We start from the raw sequence: 27,066 nt of genomic DNA on the forward strand, positions 1-27,066 counted from the left end.
CTCGAAACGCAAGTTTCAAAAATTAAATTTTTGTTGGTAAAATTCGTCAATGTTTTAATGTAGACTAAATATCTAATCATAATAAATATAGCATGAGCGTGATTGCGTCACATGACTCCGTATTAAATATAATTACAATTGACTGACACACTGGCTCATGTTTGTGTGCTTTTTTATGTGTTTTTAACAATTAAGTTATACAATTGGATCAGTATTATATCTTTAAACGAGCAATTCTTGTATATCTTATATCTTATCGGCCGTCCGGATATTGTTATTGTAATCGCGCCTTCTCCCAATTATACATGTAACTACTTTATACTAAGCAACCACCAAAAAATATTATTCTTTATATATTTTTAAGCTACTTGATGGCCTTTGAAAAATTAAGATTTGGGCAACATCAAGTGGACCTCCAGCTTTCTCACTGGGCTCAGCATACAGGTTGTTGTCGACGATTATTACTCGAAGCCGAAGTCCGTAAACGCTGGAGTACCCCAGGGCTGTGTGCTATATCTTCTACAATACCTCTTCTGCATATCAATGATAAAATATGACAGTACTGGTGATACCATATACACGGGCCATACAAGGCTGTCTCGGGATATCGTCGACCATCGTTAAATAAACGATGTCATAGTTAAATAAACTATATTCTTTGTGTATTTGTATGTCTATATTTATTGTTTGTGAAAGGATGCTTCGTGATCGTAATGCTCGTGAATCAGTTATTGCATCAAAAATACAATGATTGTTTTTCTATAACAGGTGGTCGATCTGGCACCACAAGCAGCACCTATAGAGGCCTATTATCGCCCTATTTCTTGCCTTGTAGTATCGGAAACTGGTAAACCTCTCCATTGCCAATTCCACAGTCATCTGCAAGTCAATTTGACTTCGGACGTCATAAATGGAGCACGGCAATACTTCAAGCCGGCCCACATTCTAGCGCTCTACAAAGCACAGGTCTGGCCTCACGTGGAGTATTGCTGTCATCTCTGGCTTGGCGCACCCCAGTATCAGCGAACCATTTAACCGCGTGCAATATATAGCTGCTTGAATTGTCGAGGAATCAGACGGAGAGTGTCTGAACAGCTCTTTAGCCTGATTTCTGCCGAATCCCACCTTCGAATGACATGCCACAAATTAGAATATCATCCCCACCATCTGAATGTGTGGCGTTCTTCCACGGTGCGGTTTTCAAGGAACTTTATTCCACGTACAACCAACTGTGGAATGAGCTTCCTTGTGCGGTGTTTCCGGGACGATATGACATGGTAAAAAATAGAACAGAAAGAAACACAAAGAAGAACTTGCTTCAGAAAGCGATATTCGTTGATAGGAAGTCAACCGCTAGGCAGTCGGCTGCTAGCACACAAGTGGCTCCGATCACAATAAAAGAAAAACGTCTAAAATAAATGTATATTTATTTAAACTTTATATAAGTTATAATAACACTTAAATGAAAGATGTAATAATAATATGTATTTAATTAGACGCGAGACGCATACAGATTATTTTGCCTCAGGCAACTAGATTATGATTACATTATAACGAAAGCAGTGACTATATTTAATATAGAAGTACTATAGAAGAAGTATGTTATGATATTATATTATATTTATTTGTGATAAAAGAGCGTCAAAATGGGTGAGTTTGTTGCGTCGTCTTCTTTTCTCTTAGCGCGCTATTAATTTACGATGCGGTTGTGGTCAAAAAGTATTCTAAGTACTAATTACATAGAGTTTAATAAAACACAATTTTACTTCTGATATAAATGCCAATCTTGATCTCGATTAAAGACAAAACGATTTACCCAATATATTTTAAGGGCGTTGAAAATAACTATGTAGTGGATAAGAATAATCAAAACCAAAATTTATCTCTTTAGTCAATGTTTATATTACGATAGTGACACTTACAGCTCTTGAACTAAATGCAAAACGTCCAAAATTGATCGATGGTCAGCATTTAAACGCGTGTACGATATAAAACTGCGTTTAGTTGGTGAAATGAGAGTTGAAGTTGAAACTCATTTAATAATATATTTAATTTTAAGAAAACAATTAGTAACATAGATCTTAATCATAAACATGATGTACAATATTTTATATAAATCTGAATATTGTTTTAATGATTTAATATTATTGTTTACAGGTAAGCATGCCGTGTTGTCTATCTCGCAGTGAAAATTAGTATTCCATAGGTAAGAAAGAAAATAATACAGAAAGACAAATAGAGACATTAATTTAAGGCTACGCAACCCAATAAAGAATAAAGAATAAGATGAAGAATTAATTATTACATCTGCGCAAGCGAATTGAACTGCCTATTTAATAAATATGTGTTATGCAATGCCTACTGAAATGTAAGAAATAAATATAATGATATCGTGAACTTATTTACGTGTACTAATAAGGATCAATAGTTTTGTATAATTTTGTACTCACCAATCTTTAGTACTTTAACAATATATAATACTTTCTGGAGCTGCAACAACGCCATTTGCTGTTGCGTTTCAGTACTTGATTCATAATTCGCGTGTTTTCATGTCTCTTGTGTTTACAACAACGTAGACAGTGACAACAATACTCTTATTAATGCATCATTACGTAATTGATTGATACGCCTTCTGGAAATCGGATTAATCTTGGATTACAGCGAGTGTGATCCGACATCTTTTTGGCATAAAATGTTCATGTCATTCAGAAGATGACGTCATCTTGCAAACATCAAGATTGTGTAAGCGGAGCGTTGATTTACTTCCTAATATGGATTACGGAGCTCTAAGAATTTGGCTATGAGTAATATTGATACTATTTTCATGTCTTAATTAGCTTTTGTTTTATACCGCGTCAAGTGTAACGTCGTAATTAAATACGAGCGAAAAACTTATAACTTCTTTGAAATAAGCTCATTAGTAATTATTCATATCTTCTCATATCATTCATTTCTTCATAACCTCTTATCTTTAATCTCTAATTCTCACGTCAAATAAAAACCACTTTTCTTTTCTTTTTTAAATGTCAAATAACTAAAAGTTATAGATAGTTACACCTGTTAATGACAAAATTGTGTTTTATATTTAACCAGTTACCATCACTTGTGAAATGTTGAGCTTTCATGAGAAGGGTTGTCAAGAAACTCAGTGCAACTTAATATTCACAGACCCATCATTATACAATATAATTATATTTATATATTATTTATAATTATTTTAAATCACTTTTTTTCTTTTTTAACCTGCAAAAGTAAGTCAAAGCGTTTGACTAATTTTGGTGCATCACTTGGCATACATTATGGATTGTACAAAATATAATGTAAAATGCTGAAACTGTCTTTATAGATTTATAAAGTGAATTAAGTTTTTAGCTCACTTTTCCTAAGAGGTGGTGAAATTTTTGACATTCATGAGTGTTATTTTGGCCTAAGTGGTTAAATAATTTTTCTAACTTTCTAAAATTCTCGATGCAAAATTTTCATCCAATGCGATTGTTACCAGAGCACTCTATTTCATGGAAAAATGTTTCAAACTTCGCAACGGTTTCCAGGTCGGTATGAAATTTTATGCTAGTGTTTCAGGGTGGTAGGTATGGTGTCACGGTACGGTACAGTCTCTTTATGAGGTGTTCTTTATGGGGTTATAGTACATTTTAAAAGCAGAAAGTCCATTTTTAAAAGGACGTTTGTTAGAGTTTCTCTATATGCATTTAATTACTATTATGTAACCCGTATTTTAGTAGTTCACCTTATGCCTTTAGAAACATCGAAATTTAAATCATATAACATACACAATTCCGAAATTGACTCTTAAAACTATTGCCATCAACATAATAAACATCTATAAATGCAAGTTATACGTTATCACCGTTCAATTGACAAAGCTATCTAAACAGCATACTCAATGGGATATTATTACATAATATAGTACTATTACACATAGTATTATTACATATCGTACATAGTCAACTAATCTCTACCGACTTAGTCGTTGAAGGAACGCACGAACAATGCGGAGGTGTTAAAAACATTTTGTGTGACGCCGTATTACAATGGCTTCGGGATTGAATGGCTTCCCTTACGTCATTAACATACGTAACTCTATTGATATAGCCTCTTGAATCCGCTTCTTTATTTTGTCAAAGGTTTGCCGCGACAAGTTTGAGCCTTATTTTACCCGTAACAACCCTTTTATACATAGAAGCTTTGCTGTTTTATTTTTTTTTTCTGAAAGAGGAGGGCAAATGAGCGCATGTATCAACTAATGATCATCGCCTCCGCATCTTTCAAGATTGAATCAAAGGATTAATTTGTAAAATGTAAAATACAAAAAAAAATAGCCGGCATTTTAGCACGTGCTTTTGGGAGTGATAACTCGTAACGGTCGCTTTTGTTAGTACTAGGCGAACATAAGTGAAGAAGAGATAGTAATCTGTTTGAATGACTGTCGCCTATATATACACCAGGTATTGGTACCAGGTGAACATACTATATTTAAGTGGTAATAATAATATGTTTGCAAAACGAACCCAAATAAGTGGTCTGATTAAAAAAAAAATACAAAAACAAAAGACGCGTGTCATTCATGTACCTACAAGGAGTTCATATTTAGTTCATAGGCTTATTATAATCTTATTTTGAAGGTGCCCGTAAGGTATCGTAAGAAATGAATGATCATTGTATAAACCCTAGATCATTTACGGCCGTTCCCAATATTCAGTCTAACTCTTACTTGAGATAAAAATCTTAACCATCGTTGACATTTGGGACAGAAAGTCCAATAAACTTATCGACGGGAACTCACCTTATCCGTGCACGCTGTCTGTCAATGGGAGGACGTATAGCTTGCCAGCCATATAAAGTTTATATGGAAATTTCAATTCACGCGTACCAATATGAGGCGATAAGAATAACTTATCGGGTATATTGGGACAGCTTCAGATTATATACAAATAATTACTGACAGTAGAAGGTAGCAATTTATCTCTATTTGTAGATATTCTATCTCTATTTTATAGTATATTGGCACCGGCCGTTATACGTCTAGATAGACAGTGACAGCTGTTATTTATGGAAGAAAAAGAAGCTGACCTTGACTTTCAATAAGTGATATCATATCCTATTTTGAATAAAAATATTAGATTTTCAATTTATGAAAACTTCGAAAAAATTGAGGTTTCTATTTTAAATGCACGCAGACTAACGCAAACTGACATACAAATCGCGAATGTAAGTCGTAGCTTGTCACGCACACTAAAGAAATAAACCTCGCCCGTGTTCATTGGTTGTCTAGCTGCTGGCAGCAAGAGGCTCTCTCTAGAGATATAAATTATCTTTGTAAGGTATAAACGTCTAGATTGACCTTTTCCAATAATTCCAGCCAAATTAGCTCGCTAAATTTGTCCATTCATTGTAGCCACCTGAACCACCCGCACTGGACATGCCCTTCTCAATAATTGACGCTGTTTGCCATTTTATTATAGAAACAACTAGTAGTTTAACTAAGTATATAGAATAAGTGATGTTTTATTAGTAATGGTGGCTCTATCTTAAGGGTGCTTCAGTCTGCGTTGTGTAGTGTTTTATAATGGCGCCGTACTTTGCTTCTTGCTTTAACTTTTAACTTACAAACCCCTCACTCCTCAGTCGTTGTTCGGAAGTCGCCGCTGGCGGTCGCCAAGTATCGTTATGTGATATATTTTATGTCATGGCTAAGAAGCGGGTATGTGCAATATTTGTGTTTATAATGAGATGAATTTTTAAAAGCGATAATCTCGAAGCGACGTTCACAAACTGTCTGTGTCGTACTCGTTGACTTGAAAATAATACATGTAACAACTGCAACGGCTGGTTACTGTTGAATTTGGAATAGTATAGTAGTTAGTGAATAAGTTAGTGAATTGTGTTTGCTTTATGTATTTTAATATGGTTTTTAAGTCGCAGCGTGATGTGATCAAGGTCATCAAAATAGCATTCCGCTATGCCATAGGTTGTCTTAACTTTATCTAATATTAAGTCTGCTATTGGCAAATTAAACATTTGTAAATACTGAATTAAAAAGAGTGGCAATATGAGTGTCTTGCCACTTCTCCCCACTATAGCTCAATATTTCCGAAGGGGTGGTAAATGTATATTATGGTGAAATGTATAAAATAGACTTAGTCAATAAAATATTTTTATATTTCAATTTTTTCCGTCACTTAGTAGAAAATATTATATCAATACTACTCATAGACTTACAATATACTAGTGTGTAGACAAACAAAGTGTGATTGTATTTATTGTTAATGTAACCGATATTAATTGGCAAGTCGTAAACAGTCAGCCACGCTTGACACTAGCTCCTTAGTGTTTTGAATATTAAACCACGAGCTGACACACACATTGACAAATAAATATTGGTCACGCATTATTGAGCTGTCAGGTTGTCTATTCTGAGTCTATGATAATACTACTCCATTTACAGTACAGTCATTGTGCAATGTGCAGGGCCCACATGGGTCTAATTCGGCGAAAAGAAGTAATGAAACGAAAGAGAAAGAATGTGTGTGACGACGCTAGTGAAAGAGACGGGAGAGCATTGAAATTAAAATACTTTTATTTGAAAAAGATATAAAATCACTCGAAAAAGTTTACCTCAGACCTGAGAATGAAGAACGGGTGCAACAAAATCAGCGGGATTCTTTTTGTTCACATAAATATGGTTACAATGTAGTATTGTACAATAAAATTTATTAATTAATTGCCCGAGGGCGGTCGCCCCATTCCCAATCTCTGGTATTATTAAGAAACTCATTTATGTTATAGTAACTTTTAATGCACAACTTTTTAAACAATTGTTTTGAATTTCGTTATACTTTTGTTTGGAGGATTCTGTGGATCTTGTTGTAAAAGCATATACAACGCCGTTTGTTCGCTGTTCTTTGTATGTGGACGGTTTAGAGACAGCTTGAATGTTTTCGAGATGTTGTTTGTAGTGTAACTAGACCTTGGTCTCAGTGTGGCGACTAGCATTTCTTTTTGTATGTTTCTACTTTTGGAATGATACCTCGAGGGTTAAAATAGAGAAATATTGATAAGTCTGTACCTTGTACAAGATATATGTAACACTTATGTTCATTTTAAATACTTTTGTAAAGGTAATATATATATATGTTTATTCGGTATTAGTTATCGGTTTTTTATATATTTTTCACTATGTAAATATTTGAACTTTGTAACTGTTATGATGGTATATCTTCACAGCCCGCTGCAGGTGGACGGACAGGGGCGCCATTCTGATATACATAGAAAGAAATGTTTTTATTTGAAACGTATGATGATGATAACGTTACATGTAAACGCAAAGCAAACAATAAACAAAAATCTTTGGAATATTATTTGTATAAGACACAAATTGGTGTCGACTCAGCATGTCGCGATATACAGTTATAAATATTGGGTTCCGGCTTCTTATTACTTACCTAAAACTTGATGCAATACATGAACGTGCGACACGACATTATACTTCAAACATTCACTAGTACTTGTATAACATAAGTAGATTTCGGAAGCCTTGTTTATTGTAATATAAAAAAGGCTTGATATCTAACTCCTATTAATCATTATCATCATCAGTAGAAGTCACATAAATCGATGCAGCCGTTTTGGATACTAGCCGGGAATAACATGAAACAAAATAGTTTATAGTTAGATGATATTATTTTCTCAAAATGCAGTTGGTGGTACCTAATTATATATTCAAAGTCAAAGTCAAAAAATCTTTATTCACTGTAAAACTTTATAAGTTATTTAGTGCAAGTCAGGATGAAGTACAAAAGTTACAATAGCATTCAAATGAGTATAACAATATTCATTAACAAAATTTAGAACATTAATTCCAACTATCTTTATCATTCAAATAATCTTTCACATTATAATAGGCCTTAGATGTTAATTTATTTTTTACGATACATTTAAATTTTTTAATAGGTAACATTTTAATTTCATTTGGGAGTTTATTATAAAATATAACACAATCCACTTTAAAAGATTTAGCAATTTTACGGAGCCTGGTAGATGGAATTGCGAGTTTATGTTTGTTTCGAGTATTGACACTGTAATAAAATAGACTAGGAGCGGGAAAACTTTGATCGGGGCAGAGAACAGAGACTAAGTTTTGTTTGAACTTTTAATTCTCTCCACGACGGATTGAGTTCTTGATGTGTTGAGTTCATCTTGTGTTAGTGAGTTTTAGTTTTCTGCAGATACGGCGAAATGGGCGTTAAAGGCAGATTTCTGGTAATTCCTCTGCATGCGAGTAGACATTCTGTATAGTGTAGCACCTTAATCGATTATTAGTAGTTGTCACTACCGTTACGTTTATTATAATTATGGCCAACCATTCAAACATTATGTATATAATATACAACGTGTACTATATGAGGCAGGCGATATTTCACGCCCTGCCAGGTATGTTATGATACACCTCTATGGTTTCTTCCACTAGTATTACCTAGTCCTCTTGTCCTCGGCTGTTTCCACTACATTCCCGTTCTAGAGGGCGGTTTTTGTATGTCGAGCTTAAACCATAAATGTTACGGTTAACAAAGGTTAAATCGGTTTTTATTAATTATTTCGTTTAACAAGTGTTTTAATAACTCTTATAAAACGGTTGGTCAGGTTTATTACATTAGCTTGCTTACATTCGCGGTTTGAAGGTATAGTATATATAACTAGTATAGTATAACTTTTTGATAGTGTGCGTGCATTGGTCGAAATAGAGGTTAACTGCCAACCTCAATTTATTTCGACGTTTTCACAGCTGTCACAGTCTATTTAGACGTAAAATGATTTTAGGATATAACTGAAAAAAAAACCTTTCTTAATCTGTTTATTCAAGAAAACTAAAATCCTTAAAATAGTGGTTAAATCAGACATGGGTACATTAAAAAAGAGGCGCGTACTCCTTTCTAACAGGCCGGCAACGCTCCTGTCATTCGTCAGCTGTTGCAAGGGACTGTTACAAGGCTCTTTGTCCTCTATTTTCCATAAAAAAGAGACCAAACCCGAATATAAAGTTCTCTTTGAACTTTACGTTAACCAGTTCGAATTGTTTTTTGGGTTCCATAATTTTGGAATGTTCCATATTCAAGATGATCCAAAATCACCCCCCAGTTAGCCCTTATACAATGTCTCAATCCCTGTTGACATATTTGTCAGCAATAAAATATAACTGCATTGAGTAATGGCCGTGACTTGAAATCCCTCAAGTTTCTAATCTTCCTTAAGACACCGCCCGCGCTCAACTACTGGTACACAAGTTAGTCCTACCAACAAAGTCACTCATGTTATTCGGTTTCTTCGGATGGCGTTCTCTTACCATCAGATGTATCTTATGTATTTTTCCTCCTATTACAAACCCCCCTTACAAATTTTATTTCGATTGTACGGGTGATCGAGCTTATTTGTGGCGTGTAAATTGTAAAGTGTTAGTGGATTTACATTAAAAAAATGATCGACCCAAAACAGTGCGGAAGATGAAGCTTTATGCGAAAAACAAGAGAGAGAGATATGTGGATGACATTACATGTAAATTACATGAATCAAGTATTAATGTATATACATTTACGGGCTCGGAGACAGTGATACCTTCGGGTCGGTAAAACAATAGTTTTGCAGAACAAAGTAATTGTACATCAAGTTACGACGTAAGCAAAGTGCACCTACCAGCTAATTGCTACGGAAGGAGGACGTCATTAGGACGAGAAAGGCTGACATCTACAGAGCGTACTTAAACTTACGGAACACTTAGCCAAGCCAAGTTGACGACGAACTTGGCTTTTGCATTGGGCTGTCTTAGTTTAAGCTCTAATGTTATAATATTCCATAAAAAAGGCTTTATTTTCACCTCGCCTCACATTTTCGCTTCTTGTTTTATCATTTCATAGATTCTTTTTGTTTGTTATAGCTTGATATATTAGTTCCAGAGAGTAAAAATACAGTTTCTCAAACTTATCTCATACTTGCTGAATTTCAGACTTGTGACTCGTTGGAATTCAAGTATCGATATGTAGTCCCGGCTTTATTACTAACACGTTGAAAATATATTATATAGATGAAACGAAAGTAGTAGTAGTATTAGAATCGACATTAAAAAGAATTCTAAAGGAATCAATATTGAGAAGATCTATGTCTTTAGACAGGTAACAAACAAAATACGCTGCGCAATGTACGGTACGAAATTCCATCTTGTGTAAATGCACACTCGCTTGACCCAAATTTGACCCGGCCCTGATACTAGGTTACCAACAAAACCTTGTGATTAGTTTATTACATGCTAAGACTCTTCGAGACCTATATTGTTCCTTCCTCTATATAGCATAGCAGTTTGTAGGTAACATTTTACTGAAAGAAGACTTTATTTTAGTTTAAAAAACAATTTAAAATAATTTCATACATTTTTAAATAATAGCCTGATTGAACCGAGAATCGAACCCGCTTCATGTGTAAAAACTACCCAGTAGCTTTATTATACCGATCGAAAGGCTTATTTTTGACTACGTATTATAACATCGTAACATATCATAATTGAAAATCTTTTATGTTTTAATAGATAGATTGACTTTTATTAAAACAATATGTCTCAAAAGAAATAAATAATATATTAAATTATATTGTTGTTAGGTTAGCTAATTACGTAATAACTTAAGACAGAAGGACTCTTAACTAAGTAACTGGACTGAATATATTGACTGACTTAGTATTACATTGCACTGGCGAGTTTTTTTTACGTTATGTTTTTGATGGCATTCCATTTACGGCCAAAAGGACACACAAGCATGGCATAATCAAACCTAAGTCTTGATGTGCCCCAGCGTGCTATGCTGTTGTTCGTGTAATTTGTCTTGCCTACCAGCCTCAAGGCCTATGCATGTCAGATAATATACTTTGCGTGTGACAAAAAACCAACACGTATTGTAATAAATTAATATATTTAATTACATAAGTAATTAAAGAATTTAACTTCTTGTGTAATTCTTATAATAAAAATTTATTATTATCATTATTCGTTTCGTAATAGTCTAAGATATTATGGAGACAAATTAGCATGGTGAAACAAATTTCTGTATGTGTATCTATTTTAATTTCAAATATCGCATACACCTTACGTCATTGTTTAACAAATATAATTTTTAAAACACTAAGCAGCGTACTTGACAAAATAATTAATAAAAATTTTTAAACAAACAATATCTATTGAATTAGGCGTTACTTTGCGGAAATCCATAATTATACAAATGATTTAAGTTTTCTTTAGTGTTAATTCTATTGGCGACATTAAATATTGGCGGAATTAACACTAAAGAAAACTTAAATCATTTGTACAAACAAAATCTACCAAATTAACCATATAAACTCGATTACTCAATGCCGCACGCTCATATATGTGAAACGAGATCGCATTTATGTTTTGCCATTATCTTCCTAAGCGTCATATTATTAATAACGGTTTGGGCGTTTTTTAGCTGATGCCATGTATCTTGTGCTACATGTATCAACGGGGTTATCTATTACTATTATTATTATTAGTGTATTAGATACTATTTCCCGGTGTAACCACAAACAATCAAAATTATCATCGTGTTTTCCAAAATTGCCGCAAAAGTTAAAACAAAATACGGAAACGGAATTCTGCTTGGAATGACCTGACCAATAACTTACAGAATTAGTTGTTATTTGCAGAAGTCCATAATTATCTGAATATGAGTTATCGTAAGTGTTAATTCAGCTAACATTTGTTAGTCTACATGCCGACTTAAAGCCCAACGCTTATATTAATTGTTGTTATACGCGTCCTCCACCCAACAATCGGGCCATCCGAAACCTTGAGAACAACCGTGCAAGCTGCAATGAAAAATTCTATTAAATTCCAATTCCACACGATTCGCCGAACTCTTGAAGTACGGTGCGGTTGCAGGGCTTTAACAAATATTAGGGGAATTAACACCTAAGAACTCTTAACATTTGGATTACTTCTTAATGGCGGAAAAAAGCTTATCTGTGGCAGCCTAGCCGGTCCTGTGCCACGGTAGGAATATTAAGTAGTCCTATAAATGATTTAATCTGGACAAAATTAATATAATAGCATAAAACATTAGCATATTAACATTAAAACCCGTACCAAATTAAATTCACTATACCTCGTTACCAAATCGTAATGCTTAAGTTCATGTATATTGCTAAAATGTACTCACAGTATCCACTATTACTTAGTACTTATAGGTGGCTGAGCCCAACCCTTGTCTCTATTAAAATAAGGTTGACGGTCGATTTCTATGGTTTCCAGCAGCTTGCGAAACACAAATTTTTTATCGCGAGCCAATACTTTCACCGTATCGAACGAATATAATGTTGTGTCGGAGTTTAGGGCATGTTCTGCCACTGCTGAAGTGTTGCTGTCGTAATTTTTCGAACACTGCGGATGTGCTCGGTGAGTCTGGTTTTTATGTTGCGTCCCGTCACCAATGTAGCTTTTGCCGCACTCGTATGGAATTTCGAGTTTTAGTATTTCGTAGACGCCAGGGCTCTTCAGAGGGTCCCGATCCTTATGAGATCGTAGAACACTACCAATCTGCGTCAAGAGATGGTTGAAGCCGATCCGAGCCAAACTACTCAGGAATTAGCGGTATAGTTTAACGTTACCTTACCAACATTGACTAATTTGCGTCAAATCAATGAAATAAAAAAGGGTGCCTTACGATTTGACTGATCTGCGGAAAAAAGCTTGTGTTGCCTTGTGATATCGATACAGCTTCATTTCTGTATCGATAATTAATGTGTCGATAAATAAATTGCAATATTGGATCGGATTGTGACACGCGATGAAAATCATGATTTGGACAATTTTCTACGTGATAAAAAGTTTTATTCTCAGGAGGCAGTACGAAATTCTTTTACATAGTTTATAAAATGCTTTCAGTAGGTACAGTTCTTTCGCAAAGGCATAATACCTTTCTATTAGATGGCAGCAATGTTTAGATAATAAAGGTTATTATTTTGATTAAATAAATTGGTATGTTAAATTAAAAAAAAAAACGAATATAAATTTTTCAATACAAATCGGCAATTTCATACTTTAATATAATATATATTATATACCTATCTGTGTATATTTATTTTGTCTCCAATAAGCAGAGATATATACAGCCTAAAATATATAATTTTGTCTCAAAAACATAAAAGGCATAAAAGGCATTTATATTTTCAAAATTGATTCCTTTAGAATTCTTTTGAATGTCATTTCTAATATACTAGATACTACTACTGCTACTACCGCTTCGGAAACAAATGCAATATTATACCATTCAATGCCTTATAACATATGTTTTGACCTCTGGTTTTGCAAATGACCTCGGGCAGTTTATTAATTATTTAAAAATACTACAACCAGCATCAGAACTAGTGAAAAAAGATATTTAATATTATCACAACGCCCTCGATAGAATCTTAGAGAGGGCTCACTTCCGTATAATTACGTTCCGTCAGTTAAACGGTTCACATTATCACAGCGTCCATCTACCACTTGAGGCCTACATAAGCGCCAAGGCTTCACTCGAGAACCACGCTGAGTGCAATGCCCTAAACATTGTTCTTTTTTCCCAAGGATTTTAATTCAGTACATTTTTCCAGCAGATAGTTGAGAAAAACGAAGTTTATTCAAAAGTAATGGAAATCGTACCTTAGTTTCGTATAAAATAGAACTTAATTGAAAACATACTAAATTCAAACTCTTAGCATGTTCAGGATATATATATTTAATAAAAAATGTGTTTGTTTCAGGTAAGATCGATTTGTTAGAATCCATTATTCACAGAGTCACACACGTATTCGACTCGGATTATTTTATTCATCGTACGGAAGCTAACGATTTTTGTACAAATAGATTCTGTCTGGGGAAGCTTTTGTTTTTTTTTTCATATTACAAATCAGGTCAATGTAGGATCTAAAAAAAAACACATATAAGGTAACAAATTAATGCTAATAATAAGTTAATAGTACGTACGTCACTACTTAAGCTAGTAACTAATATAAAAACTTAGGTTCGCTTGTTGTTTTTTGTATATGGACAAGGCATAATGAGCTCATGAAAAAAGTATATTTACAAAGTATCTGTAATATTATTTATCCTATATCGAGTAATGGAGGCTGACGCGACGTAAACAATGTAGGTTATCACGCTTGGCGGTGCCTTTACGCCCTACCTACAGGGTGCTCTCTTGCACGAATGAGCAGCGGCTAATAATAGCATCCTGTAGATGCGATCAGTCTACGATCGGTTGCCGGCTTATCGGTACAAGGCGTTAAATCTAAGAAATATCTATTGATTGCTAAAATTGTTGATACTTTCGCGTTGCGTATAGTATAGTCTATATTGTGTGTGTGTGTGTTGTACAGGTCGTTTGAAACGGTTTGTTTTAAATATTTGAGTGTATATGTAGCATTTATTTATGTGGAGCATTATGTTTCCCGTAATATTTAGTCGTCTTTTAAGGGAATTGATAATCAGAGTTTTTAATCTAAATTATTACAACATATTCGTCAAACGTGACTGTGTATATTCATTGTGTAAAAGAATAAAACACGAGTTGAAAACGTGTTCTCTAAAACTATATTTCAACTGACTACGAAGTTATAAAAGCTGAAAATATCTAAATTTGTTTCTATATAGAGATTTTTCGATAAAATTATGAATTTAATAATTCTTTTTGATTTGTACTCCTAGGAAAATTGTGATAGTTGGAATTAACGCGTTTTTATTATTATTTATATATTTAAAGCAAAGAGACGGTTTTGGAAATTTTATACCTTAGCAACCACATAGATACAGACCCCATAATATATCGTTCGAAAGGACTTGATGAGAAAATCATAATAATCTTATGCCAATAACGTCAAGAGACACGCGAGGGACGAACGGTTCGTTACTTTTCCATAAGATTTTGAAACAATCATCTACAATTTTAAATTATCAACATTCTAACATATAAACGGTATAAATTAAAATTGTGTTATATCTGCAACATAACAAACAATAATTTTCTTTGTGTAGTCGATAGATGCGATGCGATCGGAAAAAGTTATAAATACATCGTGAAAATCGATGCAGTAAATAATAAAATGAACACGCGATTGATTCTGGTCTTAAGTCGATACTGTTAACATTAGTTGCTTGGCTCGTAATACTTGTGTCACAGCTTGCAGGTTCAATAAGTTTGTGATTGTCAATCTATTGGATTCGATGCTCTTACGGGGGGATCAAGATTTTTTTTTTATAAAAATAAGTACCACTCAGGATTATTGAAAAACCCAATAATTCTGAGTGGCACTACAATTGCGCATGAGACATGAAAATATGTAGTGTCTCATTTGCCCAGTAATTTCACTAACTACGCCGCCATTCAGACCCAAAACATAATAATGCTTACACATTATTGCTTCACAGCAGAAATAGTTGCCGCTGTGATACCCATAATCTAGCTGGCATCCTGTGCAAAGGAGCCTCCCACTGGTATCTATAATTTTATATATATGTACGCTATAAAAGAAGCTTATAACGATCTTTTGAGGCTGTTTTGAGACTAAAATGAAAAAATTATTTATAGTTTAAAAAATAAAACCACTCACTTTATATATTTTATATAAAGCGAAGAAGAGGAATAAATTTAAGTTATTTGTCATGATTAAATACTTACGTTACTTTATTTTCCATCCATCCAAGACACTGAGGAGTTAATATAATATAAAAAAAACTTTTGCTGACGTACTCTGAGCAGTGGGCGTACTTAGTATATACGAGTATTCATAGCGGTTATTAATTCTGAAATAAGTGTCTATATAACGTCAAGCCAATTTGAACCAATAGTCCAGTGGTAATTCCAAACGTTCTCCTACACCTCGCATCTGTCACGTGGTTGCCTTCAACTCTCAAAATAAACCCCCACACGATGAGGAACCGCGTGCTCCCCCTACTGGCGCCACTGTTCCTGTCCAAACTTTGGCGGAGAAGGCGCAGAGCGAAGGCTATCGAGAAACTTCACGGGGTATGTCATTATGAACCACCAACCCTTCCACATACTACGGTCAACCAAAGCAATGAAATGAATGGATGAAAGAGGCCTGTATCCAGATTTTTTTATGGAAAACGAGGACAAACGAGTGTAGGGGTCACTAGTGGTGGCACCTGGTGTTAAGTGATCACCGCCGCCCACATTCTCTTGCAACACCAGAGTTATCACAGGAGCGTTGAACACGTTTTTTTTGAAGGTACCCATGGACAAGGGCACCGCACAAGGAGACTCATTCCACAGCTTTGTAGTATAAGAAGAAAGCTCCTTGAAAACCGCACTGGTGGAAGACCGCCATACATCCAGATGGTGGAGATGATATCCTAATTTGTGGCGTGTCGTGCGAAGGTGGAATTCAGCGGCAGGAATCAGGTGAAACAGCTCTTCGGAACACTCCCCTCGATAAATGCGGTAAAAGGCACACAATGAAGCGACGTTTTCGAAGCCAATTTGGCTTTGCCCTCCAGATGGCCACGGAATAGGCAATCGCTGGAGATTTCGAGACCCAGTATTCCGATACTAGGTGAAGCTTTAAGTGTTGTCGAAGAGAGAAACTTGAGTCTTCTGGGGGTTCAATTGGACAACGTTCAATTTACTCCATTCCGCGACCTTCTCAAGCGAGGACTCGAAAACGACCTGTATGCTGCTCAGTGAGGAAGCTGGAGGTCTATTTGCATAACCTCTCGAGGAGCCCAAATGATGGAAGTTTTGAGAGGAGCGCCTTGTGCCATACACGATCAAAGGCCTTCGCTATATCCAGGCTAACTGCCAGGCCTTCCCCTTTGTTTTCGATAGGTGCCGCTTATCTATATGTTAAGTATACCAGAAGACCCCTGCCGACCGACCATGGCGAAAGCCGTACTCTCGATCGTTGATCAACTGGTGATCTTTAAGGTATACCAAGAGCTGGTGTTTAATTATGCTCTCCATGATTTTGGAGAGCAGGAAGGTAATAATAGCAATAAGCCTGTAGTTTGCTGGATCTAAACTGTCTCCTTTTTTGGATTGGATGGACAAGGGCTGACTTCCTTGTGTCAGGGACTACGCCTTTTGAATAACTGTGCCAGAATAAATAAACGCGTTAGCACCGGCGTCTACTCAGGGGCACACGTTCTAAGTACAATTGGAGAAATAGCATCCGTCCCGCTCTACTTTCTGACGTCCAAAAACAACAGCTCGCCGAACAGTTTTCTGTCTGAACTGTACTTCAGGCATAGAGCTCAAACATCGCGGGATGGTCGGCAATGTTTTTCCGTTGTCATCACGAGTCGAGTTGGAGGCAAAAAGAGCACACAGAAGCTCGGCTTTCTCTTTTGCCGTATGGGCCAGGGTGTCATTCCTCATGTGCAACGGCGGCAGGGACGGCTGGCTGAAGTTACCAAGAACAGCTTTCGACAACGACCAGAACTTGCGTGTTCCAGTCGGGTAATTGGAAAGCTGCTCGCCAAGTTTCACAACGCCCATGAATTCGCACGGGCGATTTGTCGCTTAAAGAATCTGGAGGCACTTTCATATTTCCTCTTTAGAACTTTGCGGTTCGGATGCCAGAATGGAACTGAAAGAGATATTTCTTCTTTATGTCTATGCAGTTGTTCCTTGTCGTTCTTTGTATGAGTACAAGGCCTAATGCTAAACATAAAATTCACATTGAATAAATTTTTTAATGTCGTTGGACAATAAGTGACTAACAACGACATACCATGCGCGTTATTATGTACCTCTACCCATAGTGGCCGCGAATACCGCTCATATTTGAATAGGCCTTAAGTCGGGATTCAACTTTTCAATAAGGTTGGTATAATCGAGACCAGAGCTAAGAAAACAATATAAATTTATTCTCTCTACATTTTCCAATTAGAATATCTTCACCGGCTATCACTGATAGCTTAAATATCACAAACGGTACGACACTGACGCGGTGGGTGCGAAGGTTATCGCACAAATTACGCTGAACTACATTCGCAGACATTTGAAGAGGTGGCTCGTAAACATGAGGGTCTCACATGATAGATAAATATTATGTACGTTGACTTCATTGTTGCTAGCGTCAAAGATAATGTAATTGACATTATTATAGGTACAGTATTTACTTATAATTCTAGTTCGGTAAGTTGGTTTTTACAAAAAAAAAAAAACTTATGTACGCACGAAAGGAGTAATTCTTTTTTGGCGTAATAAAACAAAAATCCTTTAAAAAATTATGTCTCTTGCTATTTTATGAGTGTAGAAAAAACAATATTATTATAAAGAAGGTATTAAATTCAACCAATTAAATATTATTATACCACATAATTTAGTTAAATAACGTGTAATTCAAATTAAATTAAGTAAATTATAATTATATTATTTTAATACAATTGGAGGTAAATCATTTTTTTTAAACTTGTATATAGATTGAAATTATGTATTGAAATTTATTTAATTCTCGTCCATTGGTTTTGGTTCAGTAGACATATGAGTTAGAAGAGACTTGGTTGACCAGCTAATGTCAGGGTATCGGTGTGTACCCGCGTCGTCAAATACACTGATAACTTTTCCCTAACACGCCAAAAGAAGTATAAGTTCAAAAGTCGAGCTACACTTAGTCACATACAGTTTGTAAATACCAATATCAGCACAATGATAATAATTCATGTTCAGAAATTAAACGTAGTGCGTCTTCTCACTTTTATTGTTTGTATCCTCCAGAGCGCTTCGGAGACATCGGCCAGCGCGGGGGGCGGCGCTCAATCTGGCGGCAGTGCGAGGGTCTCCTCGCGCTCCAGGACCTCGGAGGAGCCTCATATCGGTGAGTAACTGTTATTATCAAAACTACCTCCACACTACCAGTACTAGAACAATATTTAACTTCATACTAGAGCGCCCGAGCGCACGCACACATACTCACGTCGGCCGCTAACCAATCTTGGGAAGACAAAATTATTGAGTGCCACGCGGTAGGCCGCGGAGACTGGTTGTTGGCCGAGTTAAATAAGCTGCGCCTTGCCGTCCACGTCATCAATCTTTATGTAAGAACCAACGCTATCGCTACGCCCTGACGTAAGTAAACATTTGAAGGAGACCGCTGAGTTACGCTACTGTTCTATTACTTGTATTGTGCTACCACGATACGAAGATTATCTTCTACATAAAACTCATTCGAAGACTGACGAAGAGTGTAGAACGGTATCTGCCAAGAAGTACATTTGAAACAACGTTGATAAAAATATTTCGAACATAATATACCACTTGATAATTTAATAGGATAACTTGAATATATACATATATAATATCTTTTTTGTGTGTGAATTTATATAATGCCAAAACATAAAATCAATTTTTATACTTACCGCTTATAAACTTACAAAGAGAAGTACAGAAAGATAAACTAAAAGAATGAGTACTTCCATTTGACGACATGCAACGAATAGACGTTCAAGTCTGCTCGGTTTGATTCTTAGGTGCTGCGTAAAGATATGAGAACTGAAACAGGACGACGAAATGAGCCTGTATCACCTGTTGTTAAGTGATCACCGCCACCCACGATCACTAGGTATCACGGGCGCGTTTCCGGCCTTCTTCCAAAAAAATTTTTTATGCACACATTAAATCATATATTTTATGTATTTAGAAAATATTTGTCGTTTCCAGGAAAGTACAAACTATTGAAGACAATAGGCAAAGGCAACTTCGCGAAAGTGAAACTGGCCAAGCACGTGCCGACTGGGAAAGAGGTCGCCATCAAAATCATCGACAAGACCCAACTGAACCCGGGCTCGCTACAGAAGTTGTTTAGAGAAGTATGTTTATATTAAATGACAGTGAACGATGTAAATAACAAAGTCAAAGTGTAATGTGTGAGATAACATCCACGTGCCAGTCCATGGTCCGCTACAAGCGCAGTTTATGGATTCACACACTGACCATTGAATTTGTTTTTTTAGTTATTATATATTTTTAAAATCCCGCAAACAACTAGACTCACAATCACGCTCAACTATTTTCTGAAGAAAAAATCTACCTACGCGTTTATTAGGCAGAGTTTTCGTTCAGAGACTTTGATCATTACTGCCACGTAATAAGGTATTTATTTGAATGAATGTTTTAATGTTATCTGTATAAGTAAAAGTCAACGCCGTTTGGACCATTTTTGACGACTTTGTATGGGCGATTGGGAGTCTAGTTCGCCATAGACGTATATAAGTCAAATCAAAATCAAAAATATTTAATTTCGTAGGTAAATCACATTACACTTCAAATGTGTCATTTTTTTATACCACAACTCATTCAGATGGCAGATTTCACCAGAGAAGAACGAGCAAGAAACTAAGGTTGCTCTTTTCAAAACATTGTTACTTAACCCAGGGGCTCGCATATCATATAGGCAATTAGGCCGTGCCTACCTCGCTATGAAACTAAATAAATGTAGCGCTTGTGTTAAGGTTCACTTAGTTTAATTTAGTTCCGTGATTTTACTACCAAACTTGTATTGAACAAGCACCGTTACCGGGGCCCCATCGGCATGAAACAGCTGACTTGCAGATTGAACAAGTGAATGGACGCTGACGCTGAACATAGATTGTCACTAATTTAATATTTATATTGTTCAGTTTCGCTCCAGTCTTGTTTTAAGTAACACATGTCTTAATATTATTGTAATTAGTGATTTGTGTAGTAAATAATAATTTTAAAAAAGACCTTTTATGATCGTCCGAACACAACTCCACGCATAAAATTTTTCCTTACGCTAGATTCTAAATACCTACGGTTAGCAATCTTTGCTTATTCCAAAGTTCAACTACGACTAGTTAGATCCACAGTGCCTACCTTGATAGAAAACCAATGCGCGCCCCTGATTAAATCCCTAAGCAGTGTTTTTAAAAATGGTTAAAATTCCATACCACTAAAGAGTTATGAAGTTCTTCTTTATGGATTCCGAATATTAAATCGAAACCGGTAACGTTTTATGTTTATTCTAATTATTATATGTATTTATTAGCTATTGTTATTTAAAGTGTATAAGTGTATTTGTAGTGCGTCCTTAAATTGTCCAGACTCTTTTGTCTTTGGTTTGGCCAAAGTAAAGGACTTCGAAAGGTATTTATTTGCCGTTCTCAGAGTCTGTATGAATACAAGCAACACAAGAATAGTTTTAAATATACCACTACCGAATAAAAACGAAAGGTTCTCTGTCGAAACCTCACTTGTAGAGCCCTCCCCTCAACCCCGTGAAGTATTAATAATGATAATAATAATATAGAAAAAAAACAACATAAAGGACTAAGGAGAAAATTGTTCTTACATTTTCTTTAAGCACACTTTTGCCGTTCAGCTATCATACTGCGAATAATTTGTTCTAATATGTGTATAGAACGTTATTGGTTAGACCTAATATGTGCGAGAATACTTTCTCAAGGGTCACATAGAATTAAGTTCTGTAATTTGTTGTACTCGTTTTTGTATCACTGACCTATGAGTTTGAGTCTGTTATAACAGTGACCGCTACTGATGTGATGTTTACAATATTCCAGGTTAGAATAATGAAAATGTTGGATCATCCAAACATAGTGAAGCTGTTTCAAGTGATAGAGACGGAGAAGACGCTGTATTTGGTGATGGAGTACGCGTCTGGAGGCGAGGTTCGATCATTTATAACTACCCTCATTTCAATAACGAAAATGAAGTGGACGTACTTAGCTAAAGCTAGTACGTCCACTTATATGCATAGGTCTTAGATCATTTATACATCTTAATATACAGCACACGTGATGGCAGTGAAAACGTCGAAAATTGAGGTTGACAGTTAACCCCTATTTTGAGCAATACACGCATCATAACACAAGGTGACATACGTATCGCGAGTGTAAAACGTAACTTGTCACGCACGCTAAAGTAATAAACCTAGCCTATTTTAATATTCTTTTTTAATAAAATATTTTTATTTTTTTATTGATAATGCCTGCACAGCGACTGGGACTTTATTATAAAAGTGCTAACATTTACACTTAAAGCTATTATGTATGTTATGGTATGGTATAATAGCTATTGAATACAGCGTGTAGTCGACGTATATATTTGAATATTTATATAGACGCTGTATGTTACCATGTTGCAGGTGTTCGACTATCTGGTGCTCCACGGCCGCATGAAGGAGAAGGAGGCCCGAGCCAAGTTCAGACAGATCGTGTCCGCGGTGCAGTACTGCCATCAGAAGAGGATCATACACAGGGACCTCAAGGTCATCTCACTCGTCCAAGCCTTATATCCCGTTTCATACTTATGTGTTCTCATGACATGACATGACAGTGTGTATCCATGGCTACGGCTAGACACACGGAATTAGTGTCTAGTATCTGTAGATAAATTGCTTGAGTGCTTAATGTGCAGTAAGAAGCCTTCGTTTAAAGACAGAACACGGCACGGAAGTGTAGAATGCTAACAAAATATGATGAGTGCAGCCATTGAACAACTTTCACAAGTTAAAGAATGCTCAGTGGCAACTACTTTGAACATTCACTCTGTACCAATTAGTTTTATTGTATTTGATATTGTTATTGTCTCCGTTCTTAGCTCGGATGTTATATCTTTTCGAATAGTATTAGAATATTTTAATTTGAGTAACTCACTTGATACACAGATCTGATGTTCGAATCTTGTAATGGCTATCTATTAACAGTATTATATTTTATTTCCAGGCTGAAAACCTTCTGTTAGACGGCGAGATGAATATTAAAATAGCAGACTTCGGTTTCTCTAACGAGTTCACCCCCGGCGCTAAGCTTGATACGTTCTGTGGATCACCACCATATGCTGCGCCGGAGCTTTTCCAAGGTGACATACATTTACTTAAATACATTATTTATGTGTTAGAGATAAGCGAATTCAAGTAATGATTATCATCATAATATTCACAATGTGTTTTAATTCAACACTTATCAAATGTTTTGAATTTTCTTTAGTGTTAATTCCGCCAATATGTGTCTTTAAACAATTCGACACGTGTTTCGCCTCTACACGAGGCATTCTCAGGAGGTGTTACCTCGCCAATCTCTGGCACGAGACTCGTCTCTGACAAATATTGGCGGAATTAACACTAAAGAAAACTCAAAACATTTGTATACTTATGGATTTCCGCAAAGCAACGCCTACTTCAATATTTTTTTTATACAATACTTAATTAAAACTTTAGATCGAATACATCATCAAAACTTCAAAATAAATTGAAGTTCTATTTTGAGCAATGCACGCACACTACTATAAAGTGAGATACAAATCGTGACTGTAAGACGTAGCTTGTCACGCACACCTACTTGGCCTGTTTACATCGGTTGTCTAGCAACAAGAGGCTCTATCTAGACGTATTATGATTAGTATTTTTTTATTTAACATGACGGGATTTAAAGGGATGTAAATCATACAGCTCTTAGTTAGAAAATAATTTGTCTGTAATAGGATTTTATGTCATTATCTGTGTATGGATAAAATTAAACGAATGATTTCTAGAAAATTTAAATATTTGAAGAGCGACGCGTGAGGTCAGAGCGAATAATATCCACTTGATTGTTTGTAGTCATGAGCTATGACGTCACTATTTGTGCGCTCCTATCTCACTTGAATGGGAGGTGTTTAAAGAGTGCGCATCGGTTATCTTTTAAAAATTTTGTTTAAATGTTTAATTTGCCCAATAAATACTATTCACGTATACAATTCGTGCTTCAGCCACTTCTCCTATGTATTACTTTTATATAAACATATATTGTTGCAGTTTGACATTGTACAACATACAAGATTTGTTGCAAGCATTTATTTTTTGTTCCAGGCAAAAAGTATGATGGTCCCGAAGTAGACGTTTGGTCACTCGGTGTTATTCTGTATACACTGGTATCTGGTTCACTTCCCTTCGACGGCTCCACTCTGAGGGAACTTAGGGAAAGAGTGCTTAGAGGAAAGTATAGGTATGTGCTATGACTTCGTAACTTTTTTTATTTAATAGGACAGTAAATGACCGCATAGGTCATATGATGGTTAGTGATCACAGCCACACATATTTTATTGTTATAGCAGAGGACTGACACAAATGGGATTGTAGTATTTTCAAATAGCCTGTATTACTAAACGGGCGAGCCTTTCTATTACAATAATCTTGATAAAGACAAGTTATGTGCATATTGCCAGAATACCATTCTACATGTCAACCGACTGCGAAAACCTGCTCAAGAAGTTCCTAGTTCTGAACCCGGCGAAGCGCGCGTCTCTCGAGAGCATCATGCGGGACAAGTGGATGAACACGGGCTACGAGGAGGATGAGCTGCGGCCCTTCGTGGAACCGCAGCAGGACTTCAAGGACCACAAGAGGATAGGTGAGTTGGGGATTCTATTTGGACCATTACAACACAATCGTTTTGGCTCAAATGAAGTTATAAATTTGAAGTAAATCAATAATATAATTGTGAATTAAAAAGTAAAAGAATAAATTAACATATTACTATAATCAACGTAACTTATAATAGTAGTTAACTTAAACCAGGACACTAAGGGGTAGGTAAGTAGGTTAAACGAACACCTCTCAATCTTAGACCTCAGATATTGCAGAGCGTGTAGATTCTGTATTAGTGCAAATGAAACTTCGTTACACATTCTTTCTGAATGTGGTCGTTTAATGCGAAAACGTTGACATAAAACCAGTGATCTTTAGCCCATTCTTTAAATAATGATTATTTATTGGTTCAGAATAACTCTGTACAGTGTTAGTGTTAGACAGTAAACTTTATGCAAGCGAGTTCTTCCTTCTTAACAAACTAACCTAACATCCTTTAAAATTGTTTTGAACTGAATCTGGGATTCCAACCAGAAAAATATTTTTGTGAATGAAAATAGAATTATCAAGCTTTGTTTTATGCTAACATTTATCGAGACACAAAAATATTTGTATACATTGTATGCTCCATACAATGTAGGTCATTTCCCTTTGCTAACCAGTTTCAGATTTATGAGTACTTCAAATTTAATTTTCATTGATATTTAATAGTTGCTATAAAGCCTGTAAAAAAGACTTGGTAGTTATAATGAAATTTAAATTTACAGGAAGGTAATCTTAAATAATGCGAAGCTAATTTTTAATAACACAACATGTATGATGTACATCTGTGCGCTTATTTGCCTGGCGAATTTTAATTTGTGTTTACCCTATTTTTTATGTGTTATGATTTTTTTACTGTATAATATAAACTTGCTGATATTTGCAAAGCCCTTTGTAATACAATTAAGTTGAGTAATTAGAATTATTTTAAATATTTTTATTTTATTACCTTATATCACTATTTTTGGTTTTAATTTGTTGAAGCTATTGATCACAATTTATTGTATACGCTATTATATAAATATAATACAATAAACTGTATATATTCAAGTAAGAAAAATAAGAATATTAACTTTTTTACTCTAACAACAGTTATTTGATTACAATAAAATTGGTGATTTTTAACATTTACAGTGTTATTACAAAAATAACTTAAACATGGCTTATTAGACGCGGGTTTTTTTAAACAGTTTCTAACTATTTAAACGATATCTTTTATTAAGGATTATACTCTTATATTAAGAATTGATCGCCGCTGCGCTCCAACTAGATACCGCACTGAAATTAATAAAACACAGAATACTTACTGATGATATTATGACGTGATCCCAGTGCCTTTCTTATTTCTTGTAATATTATTTTTACAAAGTTTTACTACGCAACCCGACATGTTAGTATCAATGATTTTGTATTAGCAAAGTTTAACAGAACAAGTCGCACGTCAACGTCTCACATTGTTTGAGGTTCGTGTTTAAATATAAGCATTTTCTAAAGATTGTTTAACGCTAAACAACAGAAAGACACAGATTTGTAATCGAACTTTTTTAAAACAAGTGTTCATGACATGTTTAACTTTTTGTAATAACACAGTTACTATTTAATTAATGTGTGTATATTTCGTAAGATTATGATATAATGAAGGAGTTTTCCGTTTCATGCGCGCACTCGATGCGGGCGCAGCGCAAGTCGGTACGTTTAGACGTAGTTGTGACGTCACTTTGAATGTATTATTACCATGGGACCTTGTTATATTTAAAAGGCATAAAAAGCATTTATTTTCTCAAAATTGATTCCTTTAGAATTCTCTTTGATGTCGTTTCTACCACTACCACCGCTTCAAAAACAAATGGCGCTCTAAGAGAGAAGAAGATACTCTCCCAGCATCCTTTTTTTCCGCTCTTTTTAATAAAATACAATATTGTACTGTCATTGCTATTGCTATAAAATATTAATAATCTAGTTCCACGCTGTCCGATCACTTAGGTATTCAGCTGTGGAGTAGATGTATTTACGACAGAGACATTTTTTAATAAAACATTTAAATTTATTTATAGATATGTAATGCCTGAACACTGGCTGACTGATGACTTTATTATGAATGTGTATACATTTACTCTTAAAGCTATACAAGCGATCCCTTATTTCTAGTGTTATAATAATGAAAATCACCACTAAGAGCAAAAAGGTGACGATGAACGTATATAAAATTTTCATAAATGTACTGACAATGAAAAGTGATAATATTTATTTTTTTAGAGTTTTATTTGGGTGAGTTAAGGAGAGAGGATGGATGTGAAGGTGAATAGATGGGCTGCATTAATTTAGAAGATAAATTTAGAAGAAAGTAATCTAAAAGGTCGACTAGGCTTACGACAGGCTTAGAATGTTTTGAGAAGGGGCCAGGTTCCAAGAACACGAGAGCAATTATGAAAGGTTTCATGCTAGAAGAAGATGCTTCTGTCTGATTGTTTATGTGTAGATATATAATATACTGTCATGTTCAATTAAAATTTAGTACACAATTATCGATACTGATGTTTGTTTAACACGTCATTTATATTTGCCGGTACTTTGATTTTTTAGTTCCTAATGCTTTATATGACAAGGATCCATGATATTCAA

The 27,066-nt window shown here is 35.2% G+C and overlaps 1 protein-coding gene across 10 annotated transcripts in view; it reads left to right on the forward strand.

The window, feature by feature from the left end:
* The window catches only part of LOC126972183 (serine/threonine-protein kinase MARK2-like), a 184,161-nt gene that overhangs the window by 116,038 nt on the left and 41,057 nt on the right, over positions 1-27,066 (forward strand). For all 10 annotated transcript variants that reach the window (XM_050818873.1, XM_050818841.1, XM_050818857.1 and 7 more), the window contains 7 exons: positions 18,795-18,894; positions 19,737-19,885; positions 21,617-21,724; positions 22,201-22,323; positions 22,781-22,916; positions 23,905-24,040; positions 24,261-24,445. In XM_050818873.1, the coding sequence (XP_050674830.1) occupies positions 18,795-18,894; positions 19,737-19,885; positions 21,617-21,724; positions 22,201-22,323; positions 22,781-22,916; positions 23,905-24,040; positions 24,261-24,445 (937 nt within the window). The remainder of the gene's footprint in view (positions 1-18,794; positions 18,895-19,736; positions 19,886-21,616; positions 21,725-22,200; positions 22,324-22,780; positions 22,917-23,904; positions 24,041-24,260; positions 24,446-27,066) is intronic.

This window comes from Leptidea sinapis, chromosome 2 (genome assembly GCF_905404315.1).
Source record: "Leptidea sinapis chromosome 2, ilLepSina1.1, whole genome shotgun sequence".
Lineage (NCBI taxonomy): Eukaryota > Metazoa > Arthropoda > Insecta > Lepidoptera > Pieridae > Leptidea > Leptidea sinapis.